Below are 14,852 nucleotides of genomic sequence, written 5' to 3'. Positions count from 1 at the left end.
ACCATGCGTTTCTATATTATTCTTTAAAGGAGGGCAAGAGTCTGGAAAGAAAGGACTAAATAAATACTATTAAAAGGTTTTTACAGGGTAGAAAAAGTAGACCTCCGGTAGAAACACACAGCACAAGGGTCTACATATTTTCCAGCTTTGAGATAATTCAACTTTGCTCAAAGTGAACACGGATTCACTGCAAAATAATTCAAATCAAAAGAAAAAAAAACAGCAACAATGAACTGCCTTTAATGGAGTAACTCCCATGAACAAAAAAACAAATACATACTTTGGAAAAGTAATATTAATATGTTACAACCACAAATTTCAAAGTATTTTACTTTTGTTATAATTGAATACAAAGTAGCGTATAATTGTGACATTGAAGGAAAATGATACAAGGTAGTTAAAAATTATGGGGTGGATTTCTATTTAGTCCCCTTTAATCTAATGCCCTCAAATAAAACCCGGTTCCAACAAGTGCCTTCAGAAGTTGTCTGATTAGTCAATAGTCAACCTGAATGTAAATGAACCATAAATCCAGCGGGAGGCTGCATCAGAGAACAGAATTATGAAGACTAGATGTACAAATACAAAACCTGTAGATTTTCTATATTCTACAGTCTAGAAAAGATGTGGAGTTGTAGCAATAAGAGGTTTATCAGGGGAATTTAATGGAAATGCACCTGACATTTTTACGTTTTATTTCAATTAATCCTTCCTCTTCACAATTACACACTACATTGTGTTGACCTATGAGATGAAACTTTGACATAACATACTGGAGTTATGATATGACAAAATGTGAAACGTTTAATGGAAGGTGGGTGAATATGTTTATAAGGCACTGTACAGTGGATGATCAAATCATAAGAAGATCAGAAGATTTCAAACTGGGAGAAGAGTGGCAGTGGAGAGAGGAAGAGCTCTGAAAGATGATGCATTTCACTGAACACATAAGTCAGATTTTCTGAGTTGTAGGAGTAAAGAAGTTGCTTTTTTACACCATCCACTCAAAATCCAACATGGCTGCTTCATGCATGAGGAAAGCTGACGGTTGAGCACTGTGATTGTTCAAAAACACAAAATTCTCAAGTATTTTTGGTCTAGTTTCTAGTGCAAATATCTTAGTACACACAAAATAAGACAAAAGTAACTTACAAGTAACTTTCCAGCAAGATAATATGAGCTTGTTTTAACCAATTCCTTAGTATTGATGAAAAAGTTATAGTTTCTCTAGCAGATTATTCCATTTTTAACAAGACATTTTTCCCATGTTATAAGTGAAATAATCTGCTTTACTTTTTCATAAATATTAGGGAATTATTAACTTAAATCAAGGCCCTATGTCTTGTTGAAAAGTTACTTACAAGTAAATTTTGACTTATTTAAAGTACACTAAGATATTTACACTAGAAACCAGATCAGAAAGATTTGGTGAAATGTGTTTTTGCAGTGAGGTAATCAACTTTAGCTTGTTTCTTCTGTCAATTTGTCCAGGAATTAGTGAATGTTCTGTTCCAGTGACTGAATGCACAAAATGCAGTATTCTGTGTTTTCTCCTCGTGTCAGTAATAATAGTTACGATTAGCATTGAGCTGTCAGAACATAACTTACTGCTTTTCTCTCTTTCCCCTGGAACACGGTGGAACTAGAGGGTTTTAGATCTGACTCATGAGGCCAATGGAATGCAACACAACCAGCAGCACAATGACTACAATACCCATGAGCACCGAGTGTGCTTTGAGGGCGACATCCAACAGACTGATCCTGAGGCTACAGGTATCTGTAATCAGAAGATGTCGGGACACATTTCCCAACTTCCCTGTTCCTTGGCGTCCCAGTAGCCTCCCTTGTAGACATGCAGCGTCTCTCCAGACACGGAGTCGTGGATCTTCTCGAACCACAGCGCTTGGTAGTTGTCTGGATGGGCGCCTGAGGAGGAAGCCAGACAAAATAAAATCACAGTTTTAACACAGAATGTTTAAACTGCAAGTCGAGAAGCAACACATGAAGCTTTAAAGCAGCAGTATGTAACTTTTGTTAAAAAAACAAAAAACAAACAAACAAAATATATATAAATTTATATATATTTTTAACATTTGTTGAAACTGTCACCATGTCATGGCAGTATAGTGACAGTTAATCTGAAAGAAAAAAAAATTAAGCTAGTCTGCATTCCCAAAGTGCTCTCTAGAAAACCAATCAGAGCCAGGAGGAGGGTTTTAGCGCCGTCAATCACCTCGCCGTGTGGCGCTGCTTTCATGAATGCTCAGGCTAATTAGCATAGCCACCGATTACAGCAGATCAACATGTTCCTGTAACGGTAAGTTGTTTCTCCACCATTAGCACAGTTAGCAGCGTGTACATGAGAAGATTGACAGCGCCAAGACCCTCCTGCAGTCTCTGAATTGATTGTTTTTAGTTGGTAGCAGTGCATTTCTTCAGGCAGCAGTAGCAGCTCAGGGAGGATGTAGAGCAGGTTGATCTTTTCACTGATTATTGGGGCAAGCCATTAGCATTACATAGAGAAGAGCTATGCAATGCATGGCAGGCACCTATTGTTCTACACCCAATAGAATGTCTCTTCCTGACTACCAGGAAAAAAAATATTGTCCAATCACCATTTTCTTTTAAATTCCACAATCTTTGTAAGGTAATTAGCATACTGAAAACATTTTTTTTGGAAAAAAAACATTTATTTTTGAAATATCATGCGTCCACTACAGTGGACATCGGAACCCCATACATTTGAAATTGAACCTTGATGGCAACCAGTTTGTCCCAAAGAAAATATCCAAACATCAAGATAAGAATGAATTTCACATTGACAAAACTGAGCACTGTTGCCTAGCAAGAAGGTTCTAGGTTTGATTCCTGGCCCTGGGTCTTTCTGCATGGAGTTTGCATGTTCTCCCTGTGCATGGTGGGTTCTCTCCGGGTACTCCAGCTTCCTCTCACAGTCCAAAAACATGACTGTCAGGTTAATTGGCCTCTCTAAATTCTCCCTAGGTGTGAGAGTGTGTATATGGTTGTTTGTCTCTGTGTTGCCCTGCGACAGATTGACGACCTGTCCAGGGTGACCCCACCTCTCGCCCGGAACTTTAGCTGGAGATAGAGAATAGTACCTCCTGACCCCACTAGGGGACAAGGGTGTACAGAACATGGATGGATGGATGGATGGATGGATGGGTTGGTGGGAGGATGGATGGATAGATGGGTGGATGGATAAATAATGAGTGGGTGGATGAATGAGTCGGTGGATGGATGGATGGATGGATGGATGGATGGATGGATGGATGGATGGATGGATGGATGGATGGATGGATGGGTGGATAAATGAATGAGTGGGTGGATGGATGGACGGATGGATGGATGGATGGATGGATGGATGGATGGATGGATGGATGGATGGATGGATGGATGGATGGATGGATGGATGGATACAGAAAAAACAGAAAAATAATCACAAATGTCCACTACAGAGGACAATTTTTCAACTTTTAAAAACTACGATAAAGTATAGTCAAAATAATTCATAGAATGTTTTAATATGCTGCTAACAGACTTATTTAGAATATGCCAACAAAATTTTAAACCAAAATTTGCACAATAAAAAGTTTTATGTACTTACTTTGTCTCTCCCCATAAAATGTGCTTCTACTGATGTACATCATTTTTATGAATGTACAAAAGCCCCACCCCTTCACATGTGGCATCATTGAAAAGCCCTAAATGTCCTCTGTAGATACCAAAAGGAATTAATTCAGTAGAATGCAGGGGATGGGAGACATTCAAGTTTAGAAATGTCCTCTACAGAGGACAAAAATGAACTACTGGTAGTCAGAAGGCTTATTTAATATTCTTCCATTACTGTTAATGCGGCTCGTACCGCTGCGTGCCCACCTACAAAAATGGTATCAAAACGTGCAGCTTGATCCCGGCATTGGAGCTATTATTTTTATTGGGAATCGGAGTTACGATGGCGACGTAAAAAGTGAAAAACCAACTGCCGAAACGCAGAGTGTAACTGCCACCAAGTGCCGCTCTGTTAGAGTGAAAAATGGACTGGATTTTTGACCCCAAAATGATTTTGAAATCGCTCTCACGCCTACAAAAATTGGTCTATCGGTATGAAAGTCAGTCATGACATTGATACGCATGCCTGCTCCCGTAAAATGTTTTCAAAATTTCTCTAGGGCTGACGGTTTTCTGGCAAGGTGCTTCAGAGCGAAATCATGTCACAGGGTAACCTCAGGCACTCAACCATTCATTTTCAGACTTTTCTGAAAAATTTCTGAGCTCAGCGCACACCATCTTTCTTTCATCACTGCAATTACTCTGAGTGACCTACGGATATGAATTGCGGAAGTATCGGAGACGACAAATAGCCCTCTCATATGCTTCAAACGGTTTTTGGATCGGCCTTACGGATCCTGAACGGGAAGCAGTTGTTCGGACTGCATTTTTTCATCAAAACTGACTGGGTGTCTTATGAAGATAGAAATCTTTCTCCACCTCTCTGTCTCACACACATTGCAGTTGGCTGAGGATTAATCACTATAGCAACAGAGAATACAGAGAAAGGCAGAGCTGCTGGTTTGGACTACAAAGACGCCATCTTTTGGCGGAACACTTTAATATAAAGGGCAGAGCAGAATGTCAGAACTACAACATGGTGGAACACAACAACATGCTAGTGATGCTCCACATGCTACTGCCAGCATTTAGACTAACATTAGCATTTTGGCTAATTTTAGCTTATACACTAATTTTAACATAGAGAATGGCATAAGTCCATGCTACTCAACATGCTTGAGACTCTCCACATGCTGTTGAGTACATTGCAGCTTTCTTTAGCATTGATGCTAATTTTTTAGCATCAAAACACTGGGTTTCAACCGACGGGGACACTTTAGCATGCCCCGGTTAAATTTCTTCAGGAATTTTCTAGTCTGTCTCATATTATACTGTCACCACATAGAAGCAGTTTTAATAAATATGCAAAAAACATGTTTGTTTTTTAAAATAAAAGTTACATACTGCACCTTGAATTCAGTTCAGACGGTCATAATAATGCTCTGTTTTGGATGAACTTTATTTAAAACAAAGCGGAAAGAAAATGAATGAGGAGTCAGTGGAAGCAGCCAAGGTTCCATCAAACGCCAGCAGATACACAACTGTTACACCAAGCTTGTACATCTCAGTCTATGGAGCAAAATTCTACAGCCAATCACAGCTGATCTACATCCGGCTCTATGACAGGTTACAACAGAGAACAGGGCACTGTTACTTGCTTTTGGCCAGGGCTCCAAAAGGTTGTTCTTTGCCTTCCGCTGAGAGAGGGATAATGAGACGGGAAGAGGAAATGAAGTGATTGCTTAATATTGTGTAGGGTTTCCTACACCCTACAGGTGTTGGTTTGTTCATTAGAGCTATAGGGTCGATCGGATCCCATTTCTGTATCTGAGCTGATACAGAAATTTCTGTATCTGAGCTGATACAGAAATCTCTGTATCTGAGCTGATCCCCTTCCTTAAGGAAGGGGATCAAAATTATACGGCTCTTGACTTATATTCATAGGTTCTTGACTTTTTTATTTAATTTAATTACTTTATTTTCACAGTACATGGCTTAATAAAACAGTACATGGCTTAACAAAACAGGAGTTTAATAAAACAGGAGTTTGTTCCTCATGTATGCACACAGTGCAGGGCTACCTCTGCTCATGATTAATTGATGACCGTTGGCAGAATTAAATTACACATTCACAAAGTAGTTTTGTTGTAGATCAAGAGGCTTTTCAGCCCATTGTACACTCAGATAAACCCTCAGAGTAAAAAGCAGAAGACTTCATTGGACTTCTGGAGTCTACAGCTCCCCCAAAGTGCTTATTTAGTGTCCAAAATTAAAATTAAATATTAAACCTAAGGCGTTCTGGATCAGAAACTATCAGTGTCAGCAGATATTTATAAAAATTCAGAAACTGGGATTGGATCGAACCCCCCCCCCCCAAATTGGGTTCTAAGCATGTCTAGTTTTTACTACATGATGATTTTATCTGAATACTTGCTTTGGTATAGAGGGACAGAATGTCCATAAGGGGCTAAAGAAAAAAAAAAAGATTAAAAGGGTGATTTTCCTAGAGTTTACACATGATATTTATATTTTCGTTAAATAAATACAACAGAGGGTGAAAGCGTTGGGGGATACTTGCATGCAACAGGTGTGAGGGGGGGAGAGTCCTCTGCATCAGCTGAGCAAACCCCACCACAAACAGAAAATATCAGTTCATAAAACAATCCACACAATGTTGATGTGTAGTTTAAAAAAAATAAAACAAAGTGCCATGCGTTGCATTAATGATTCTGTTCAGTCTGGCTGATTTATTTAGAACCAGTTCACAACAAATGTCATCTAAAAGCGTTTTAGAAGGCGCATAAATCCATGTTTAACATAATTAAGTAACTTCTGCAATCAAATCTTGATTTTAGCGGCTGTGTCTGTCTGAAAGTGACAGGAAACAAAGTCTTTATAAAATTAAAGAGTTTGCTTGGTTGTTTGTTGCTTAATCCCAAACTTTTGCTTTGACAAGATTTGAGCTTTTTGGCAACAAGCTCTCCAGTTGGCTTAAACAGACACAGACAAATCTGTTGAAAAATTCATTTCCACCATGAGGACTGTAGACTTTGGAGTGGCTTCTGATCCGTTTCATTATTTTGTTCTCCAAATATGTGAGCTGTAGCTTTCAAACTAACTTTATTAAATCAAAATATTCTATTTATATTGTTTTAGCTTTACTATGAATCATAAATTACTTTAATACTGACATAAGTTTTATATCCCAAAAAAACAAAGACAGGGATTACTACTAAAATGTTATTCAGTTTAACGGGGCAGAATCATGTATTTTTCAGGAACATGGTGCCAATTGGGTCTCTTTAAAAACTCTTGCTCCTTCTGGAACTCCACCTCCAGGAAGTCATCCCAACATGGCTCCTCTATTAACCCTTTAACAACATTTATACCAGTGTTTCACTGAGAAGTAGCTCCTATAAAGAGTTCAGCAGATGCTCAGTTTTACCAGGTGTTTGCTAATTGCTGTTGGCTAGTCTAAAGAAACTGAGTGGGGGAGTCATGGAGGAGGCATGCTCTGTGAGGTGGATGTATGAAGACTGCAACTGAATGGTTGCCATGGGAGATTGAATAATTTCTAACACGCAAATGAATCAAAGCAACAGGAATGTTTTGTGTAAATTCCCCATGTTGTAAAATTTACAGAAATTTCTTTAAAAAAAAAAAGCAACACAGGGCACTTTGTTCCCAGTCAAATATGAAATGATACTTGCTTTCATCAGAAACCTCACTTCCTGTGGTGCCACCCTCATGTGCAAGAACTAAACGGAACAAATATGGATGAAGAGATGTTAAAATGTAGGGAAGAATGTTATCAGTCAGACAAAAATGAAGAGTGAACCGATTTCAACACCAGTTGCATCCTCAGACATGAACTTGGTTTAGGGATGATGACTGAAGGTGACAGAGCATGGATGGACAGATGCCAGATCTGCAGATGAACGAGTTTCTCTGATCGGCTCCTACCTTCCTCAGGCGTTGGAGCCGCTTTAACCGCGTCTCTTTCCCGTTCTCGCCGGGTAGAGCGCTGCTTTTCTTCAAGCCGTTGCTTCTCTGCATTCGCTTCGTCCCAGCGACCTTCTTCCATCAGGCGCTGGTCCGGACGCCGCCGGCTGTCTGTCGGCGCCACGCCCTCCTCGGGTTCATTCAGGGTCAACGCGAGAGAGGAGAAGTAGTACATGTTCTCTGCTCCTTCCCTGTAAGGACATCGTCAGGCAAGATCTGAAGCACCAAGCGTCACTCTGGAACCTCGTGAATTTTCACGTTCGCTCTAAATATTAGAAGGATTAGATAAAATAAAAAAAATTACGGTAAAGGGTTCTTTCTCCAGATTTCTTTGGGTTTGAGGGTTTGGTAAACAGTCCTCTGTTTGCCCTCGGTGCCATTCTCGCCTTTGCTGCTTTGCATGATCCTGGAAAACTCCATCTTCTCATCCCATGTTCCTGACAGAACATAATGAGCCTTCCCGTCCTTATCCGTCACAACTCCTGTCACCTGAGAGAGGAAAATACCCACATTTCACATCTCACGCAGTATTAGAAAATGCTTTTTTATTACTGTAGGACATAGTGAACAAAGAAGGAAGAAGCGAGTTTCTCAGATAATCTTATACCATGATGCCACAGAATGACACAGATCACATTCGCTGCATCTCAGGGACCCTTACATCAATATTTACAATTGATGTAAGGGAACTGACAACACACAGTCTTTGATTCTATTGCTAGGCCCATAAGATTATGATTCTGTGACCATGGCTTGGTATATATATCTTAATACATTAATCCAGAGTTTTGCACACATCCTTGGGGTCTGCTTCCTACAACAACGTATTAGGGCCATCGTAAACAGGGGGAAAATAAATTAAAGAGTACATTTCTCCCCAAAAGCTCAGAAATTTTGAGATTAATCTCAGAAGATTTCTGAGCTTCAAAGGTTGAAAAGTCAAGAAAATATTTGGATTAATCCAAAAAATTTTCTACAATTTCTGGACAAACAAGGAATTTTTTTGATTAATCTTAAAACATATTTTATATAAAAAAAAAGGACATTTCTGAGTTCCCAAAGTTTTTTTTTTTTCAAGTTTTTTTGCTAGAATATTTCTGAGATGATTTTCAAATTTTTTGAGTTATTCCTTTGTTGTTTTTTCCTCCCCCCTTTCTACAAAGCCCCAAAAACACCGCCGTAGTTTTCTCTCCTTTCAGCAGAAAAAATTGTCTAGGACCTCACAAAGGACTATAGGAGTTAACTCGGGTTAAGTTTGTAAATTGAATGTAAACACATTTTTGTTTTCAAATGTAAAAACAGAGAGATTGGTTTAATACAATGTGAAATGCAGTGTGCCCAATCCTTTTAATCTACATCTGATAATTTGGCTTTGCTGCTGTCAGAATAGGTTTGCTCATTTAATACCATGCAAATACCAGAGTCATTGAGATAATCAAGAAAAATATTTTAAACCTCAAAAAACTGAAAAACTTTTTCATTTGAAGGATTTTTTTTGTATTTCAATGTAGAACACGGATTCAAGACAGAAAAATTACCAAAATCCTGTTCCAGGTTCTAAAATACTAAACACGTCACAGTACATCTTCCACCTAGAACTTCTGGAAAAGATGTCTGCAAAAACCTTAAAATGCTGTTTTCCAATCTGAATCCAACAGAACAGAAAGAAGTGCTTCAGGCAAAGGAGTATGCGCTCCTCTACCAGAACGCTGGCTCACCTTCCGGGGTACATCTCTAGAGAAGTAGCTGTAAGGAGCAAACTTGAGGTGGCATCGATCTCCCGTCTTGTGGTTCACCACATCGATCTCTCCTGACTGACGGAGGAAGTCGAGTCAGATACAAAAACCACTGAGGGTTTTTACACAAAAGATCATTTTCATACAACTGCCACCGCTACCTGATCAATCCACAGTTTCCCAACGATGATGTTGTGTACAGTCGTCGTGACTTTTTTCCAGGAGTAGTGATTGTTGCTTTTATCAAACATACACTGGATGGAGCCTGGTGACAGATAACCGGAACAGAGGTTTATTCTACTCAAAAATAAATAAATAATACCGTAATAATAAAAAAGAAGAACAGCCAGGAGGAGGGTTTTAGCGCCGTCAATCACCTTTTTGTCTCTTACGGTCATGACAGTCACAAAACAACTAAGTTTTGTAAAAGTTACATACTACAACTTTAAAAAAGCTGAATATCGACCAATGCTCGCTTGTTGCCACGGTAACACTCACTACTCCCCACTCAGTTTTACAAGATAATGCCAAGCTAAAAGAATTGCACAAAACTGTCATAATTCGCACAGAAACATAAAGGTAGAACCCTAATAATATGCTTAGACAGTTAATCAGTTACAAAAATAAAGACAAATAGTTGATTTAGGGATTATTTTCACTTTAAACCACAACTATACAAACAGCTGAAAACTTACCCAGAGGCATAATGGAAAGGTATTTTCCCCGGAACTTGCTGGCCAGTGTGATTTCCTGTCTGAGGGTCCAGCCCTTCTCAGAGAAGGCATGGTGGGCTGCAGCTGGTGGGTGGTGGCTCACCTGAGGGGGGCGGGGCCATGAGGAAGAAATTTAATCATTCATTCATTCATTACTGAACACAACACTGAACAGAAATAACCGGCATAATCTAAGCAAACAGCTCAGGTGTGTATGTATATTTTTTGCAGACCTGTTCACAGAGCGAGCGGTAACCGGACTCTCGAAACCGGTCCAGCTCAAAGGTTTCTCCCAGTAAGGGGTTGAAGGGCTTCCCCGTGCGGTGGACCGTGGTGGAGTAGGATGAGATGGTGAAAGCCGCTACGTAGCACATCTGCTCTAAAGAGCTCTGACACTTTGCGGCTTTGTCCAGGAGCTCGTAGTACTCCAGGTCTTCAGACAGACGCTGAAGCATCGACAGCGGCTCATTGAAGTTCACCTGGAAACACAAGACAACAAGGAAAAAAAAAATAAAACTTTGTTTTACTTCATTTAGGGGACAAAAAAAAAAAAAAATAGAAAGATCCAAGATTTCAGGTGACGGATTGATTTCTTACCGGCATCGGTATCTTTGAGAGCTCCTTCCCAATACAATTCTTCATGATGCTCCACAAATTAAGGTAATAGTTGGGTTTGTCGGGAATACGAGTCCGTCTTTGTCTGACCGGCTCCAGCTCAAGAGGCGGAGAAGACTCAGAATTAGACGCCAAGGACATTTCGTCATACTGATTGGGGAAGAATAAAAGGGAGAAACATCTGGAAGGTTAGTGTAAAGTTAGCCCGTTAAGTCAGTGGAGATCAGGAGAGAAAAACGAGAACGTTACCGACTGGTCGTCCATTCCCGTCTCGTTGCTTATCCCACTGATATTGCTGCCAGATCTCCTGGAGAACAGAGACGAGAGAAGACATGACGCATTGCTGGAGTGAGGTACTGCAGAACAGAATATTTAGAAAAACAGAAAAAGAAGATCAACCTGTGGTACTTGGGATCAGCAGGAACAGTAATAAATCCTGTTGGGTCTTCCATTGCATCGAAGAACTCGTTGTCATCGTCCTCATCACTGGCATCGCCCTTTCCTGAAACACCGCCTTCAAACATGACAGACAATAAAAACATAATAGAATGAGAGGATAATTGAAAATATACTTCCAAAATATTTTACATTTAAAAAAAAAAAAATCTTCTGAGATCAATCTTTTCATTTTTCTGGCCGACTGAGTATAAAAGAAGAGAAGAAGAGAGAAGAGTTTATTATCTCTGTTTCAAAAATGACGACACAAACACGTCGATGCATTTTAACTGAGTTAATGTGGTGAAGGCAGTAACTCAACCTTTATCTTTACATCTAAAATGTTTAACAAACGATTGAGTAGTTGTACCTAATAGGTCAAATATTACCTGACCAAGAGAAGCGATCTACTCGCTATGACAACCAATCAGGTAAAGTCATGTTAATCATCAGTTGTCAAATCACTCAGAACTATTTTATATGGAAACAGGAAGTAGAACCAACCTGGAATGAACATGTTTGAGAGATTTCAGCTTTCTTCAGAACCATTCCCTGTGTAACCACATCTGAACAGGAAATGGTTTGTTTACAGGTAGAGATGGAAGGGAGGAAGTGGTCAGACAAGGGGAAAGCCAGTACTTTGTTGACCCAGTTCAGGAACAACAGGTGCAGTTTGATTTTGAAATTGATGTGCACTTATCTGAGCTCTCTCAAACACCAAAACAATCTGGATTTGGAAAAAAAATTCTGTGTTTTGATGAGACAAATTTCTATATTTAATTAATATCACTGTAAAAAGTCATTGAGATTTTATACTTATTGCTAATTTAATAAGAAACTCCAACTGGAAGCTACTACATTGTTCCATACGTCACCAAACCTGGACAATGATCAAATCAAGCATTTCCAGAAGAGATGCAAATCTTTCAGGGTCTAGTGATTCAATTCTATTATTATTTTCAGTGACACAGTTCGATTCAGAACATATTTTTTGTGCATTTTGATTAGATTCTGAATTCCCAGGACTAGGAATTGTAATTCTCAATAAAATGAATTTGTTTCTGCACCTTTAGTTTCCAGCCGCTTAGACTATGTAGGATTTCTGGTAACAGACTAAGAAGACAGAAGTCCAAAATGAGAGCCTTACTTTTAATGCTTAAGTTGGGATTGCTGAGGGAAGGTGGCAGAACAGTGGCGCCTCTGAATGCTCTCTCCAGATGGTTGTGCTGTTTGGCTAGTTGCTCCAGTGTCTCCTCCAGGCGAATCCTCTGCTCCCTCTCGGTCTGTAAGGCCTTCTGCCAGCGCTTACTGTGGCTCTGGGCGATGGACAGGAAGTCCCTGCAGGCCTTCAGGATGAAAACTCTGTCATGTCAGGAAGAAAAACTCAGCAGCAGCCTCAGCAGCTCTAAACAGACTAAACCTTACATTGATCATGGCGTTGGAGGTGATTCGGAACAGTGTGGCCCTTTCTGTGACCTGTCGGATCTTTTCCCCCATGTCCGTTCCAACTTGCAGCCCCTCCAGCTCTGATAAAGACCTAATGTTTTGTGAAAGCAGTAAAAAAAAATAAAAAAAATAAATAAAGCAAGAATGCTAATGAACCATTTCCAGCTTTGTTTCTCCTGGATGCTCTGTAGCAGACGCTAACCTTTGGAGAGCAGAGCCATGTTTAACAATCAGATCGTTGCAAGTGGTGAGGTCCTCCACCTTGCTGCCCAGGGTGCGCAGCGTGGACTGGACTTCTGACGGATGAGATCCTGCGGCCTGTGTGGAGGTAGGGGTCGCTGCAGATAACTCATCAGCAGAGTCGTCTGATGACAAACACAAGCAGCATGTCGTCTCTGAACGCAACGAGAGTGATCGTGACCCCTGTCTTTATCGGGCCTTTTGTCTCACCAGATTCGTCCTGCATGCGCACAGCTTTGGCTTTGGCAAGTTCCAGCGCGGTGATCCATCGCTGGCGCTCGATTTCGGAGCTGGCCTTCAGGTGATACGTCTGCGCCCCCCCGTTGGAAATGACGAAATTACAAGAGTCCTCCACGGTGATGTTGGCGGTGGCCAGGTTTATGGTGCCTCTGCAGGTGTGACCCATCTCTGCCTGACACCTGGAGACAGCACCACAGTGGAGAGTCAAAAGCATCTGGTTTCAGACACACAACATTTCTGCAACATGAATGTGTGTGTAAACAAAAACAAGGGAAAAAAATTACTTAAAAAAAGGAGATCCAATTTTTAAACATAGCTTTTTGGGGTTCTTCCTCTTAAAACAACAGTCTAAGTTTTGTTTGAATATAATCTTAATTTACCTGCATTTATACAAGTAAATTTCAACAAAATATTCCATGTTTGCGTACCGTTTGTTTGTGTCCACCAAACTATTCTTCCACTCAACTTTATATATACACACACACACACACACACATATAGCTTTTTATATCACTTCCAATTTTTACAATGCCTGTCTGCTCTTTGACTGACAGGGGCGTCCAAATTGCGGCATGTGGGCCACTTGTGGCCCTTTGACTGATTTTGTGCGGCCCCCAAATGCAGTTAAAAACTGATACAAATTTAGTTCAAATTTAGATGCATAAGGAAACTTTTTATTTTTAATCAAGATAAAGTTATTACCAACATAATTATTTTCCAATGGAAAATGTTAAGGACAACACTAAGGTATTTGTATTCATAATAAGATGAAAACAAGTCAGATTTTTACTGGAAAGTCGATTTTGCTGCACTTAAGTCAGTTTTCATTTAATAAAAAATTGGCTGAATTTAGCACAGATTTAGCACAGAGGTTTGAAAGAAGTGGCTCAAATCCTGTTTTCATGATATAAAATAAATGCATTCAATCAAGTCCAAAAGAATTAGAAAACTGGATGCTTTAAAAAAAATATATAATAAACACGAAAAGTCTTTTTTAAGTTTTGGACCTATTACAATAAATAACAACCCTTTCCTACAAAAAAATACAAATTAATCTACCTCATTTGCTTGATTATTGTTTTCTTATTTATTTTCTTGGCCCATGAGTTCTTTTAACTTGATGATTTTGGCCCATATGACAAAACGTTTGGACTCCGAGTCAGCAGTTCTGACCATAATTATGTAGTTTCAGTAATAAAAATAAGCTTTCCACTACTACATCATACACAATTGCTAATATTCTAGCATCATTTCAATAGAAACAAAATGTAGCGTTTTCACAATCATCCAAACTGACAGAAATAAATGTCTGGCTATAAACCACTCTGAGTGTAAAATACTCCAAGTATATAGATTCCAAATCTATATACTAGATTTGGAATCGACTTCATTTACATGAATAAAATATTTGAAAGTAAAATGTTGTTTGATACCAACATATAATAAAACCACTTTCTATTTTTGAGGTTCCATGTACATTAGCAGATAAAACAACCTGAATATTTCCCCCCTCGTTTTACAGGTTTTATACATTATTGTACATTTAAATCTGTACTCCTCACCTGTAGTAAGACAGCAATCCGTTGCTGAGAACAAACCATCGTCTCTGGTAACCTTTTATGTAATTAGTCCATTTGAAGAGCCATCCCTTGTACGTGTCTCCAGGGGTCGGGGTGGTAGGAGTGGGGGGTTTGGGCTCAGACATCACAACTACTTGTGATTTCACTCAGCGAGTTTAAATCCTGGAGTGTGACAACACATATTAAGCATGTACAAACAAATAATTGCAAAACAT

The 14,852-nt window shown here is 39.5% G+C and overlaps 1 protein-coding gene across 3 annotated transcripts in view; it reads right to left on the bottom strand.

The window, feature by feature from the left end:
* Positions 1 to 1,445: 1,445 nt before the first annotated feature.
* Positions 1,446 to 14,852, bottom strand: part of LOC106938287 (oxysterol-binding protein 1-like) — a 28,083-nt gene continuing 14,676 nt past the window's right edge. Inside the window, exons 2-17 of one of the 3 annotated variants that reach the window (XM_015020226.1) lie at positions 14,620 to 14,799; positions 13,028 to 13,236; positions 12,780 to 12,942; positions 12,557 to 12,668; positions 12,279 to 12,477; positions 11,096 to 11,210; positions 10,946 to 11,003; positions 10,679 to 10,846; positions 10,315 to 10,560; positions 10,064 to 10,184; positions 9,530 to 9,633; positions 9,351 to 9,446; positions 7,937 to 8,121; positions 7,594 to 7,823; positions 7,341 to 7,388; positions 1,446 to 1,926 (exon numbers count right to left, since the gene is read on the bottom strand). In XM_015020226.1, coding sequence (XP_014875712.1) covers positions 1,784 to 1,926; positions 7,341 to 7,388; positions 7,594 to 7,823; positions 7,937 to 8,121; positions 9,351 to 9,446; positions 9,530 to 9,633; positions 10,064 to 10,184; positions 10,315 to 10,560; positions 10,679 to 10,846; positions 10,946 to 11,003; positions 11,096 to 11,210; positions 12,279 to 12,477; positions 12,557 to 12,668; positions 12,780 to 12,942; positions 13,028 to 13,236; positions 14,620 to 14,762 — 2,340 coding nt within the window. In that variant the 5' untranslated portion in view covers positions 14,763 to 14,799 and the 3' untranslated portion in view covers positions 1,446 to 1,783. Of the gene's footprint in view, positions 1,927 to 6,069; positions 6,248 to 7,340; positions 7,389 to 7,593; positions 7,824 to 7,936; positions 8,122 to 9,350; positions 9,447 to 9,529; positions 9,634 to 10,063; positions 10,185 to 10,314; positions 10,561 to 10,678; positions 10,847 to 10,945; positions 11,004 to 11,095; positions 11,211 to 12,278; positions 12,478 to 12,556; positions 12,669 to 12,779; positions 12,943 to 13,027; positions 13,237 to 14,619; positions 14,800 to 14,852 lie in introns of those variants that run through there. The other 2 variants (XM_015020229.1, XM_015020227.1) reach the window with 2 other exon arrangements.

The sequence above is a fragment of the Poecilia latipinna genome, unplaced genomic scaffold, assembly GCF_001443285.1.
Source record: "Poecilia latipinna isolate Pla-1442-1.1 unplaced genomic scaffold, P_latipinna-1.0 Scaffold2550, whole genome shotgun sequence".
Taxonomy (NCBI): domain Eukaryota; kingdom Metazoa; phylum Chordata; class Actinopteri; order Cyprinodontiformes; family Poeciliidae; genus Poecilia; species Poecilia latipinna.
The sequence above is the reverse complement of the archived record's forward strand: the minus strand, read 5'-3'. Positions and strand labels throughout refer to the sequence as shown.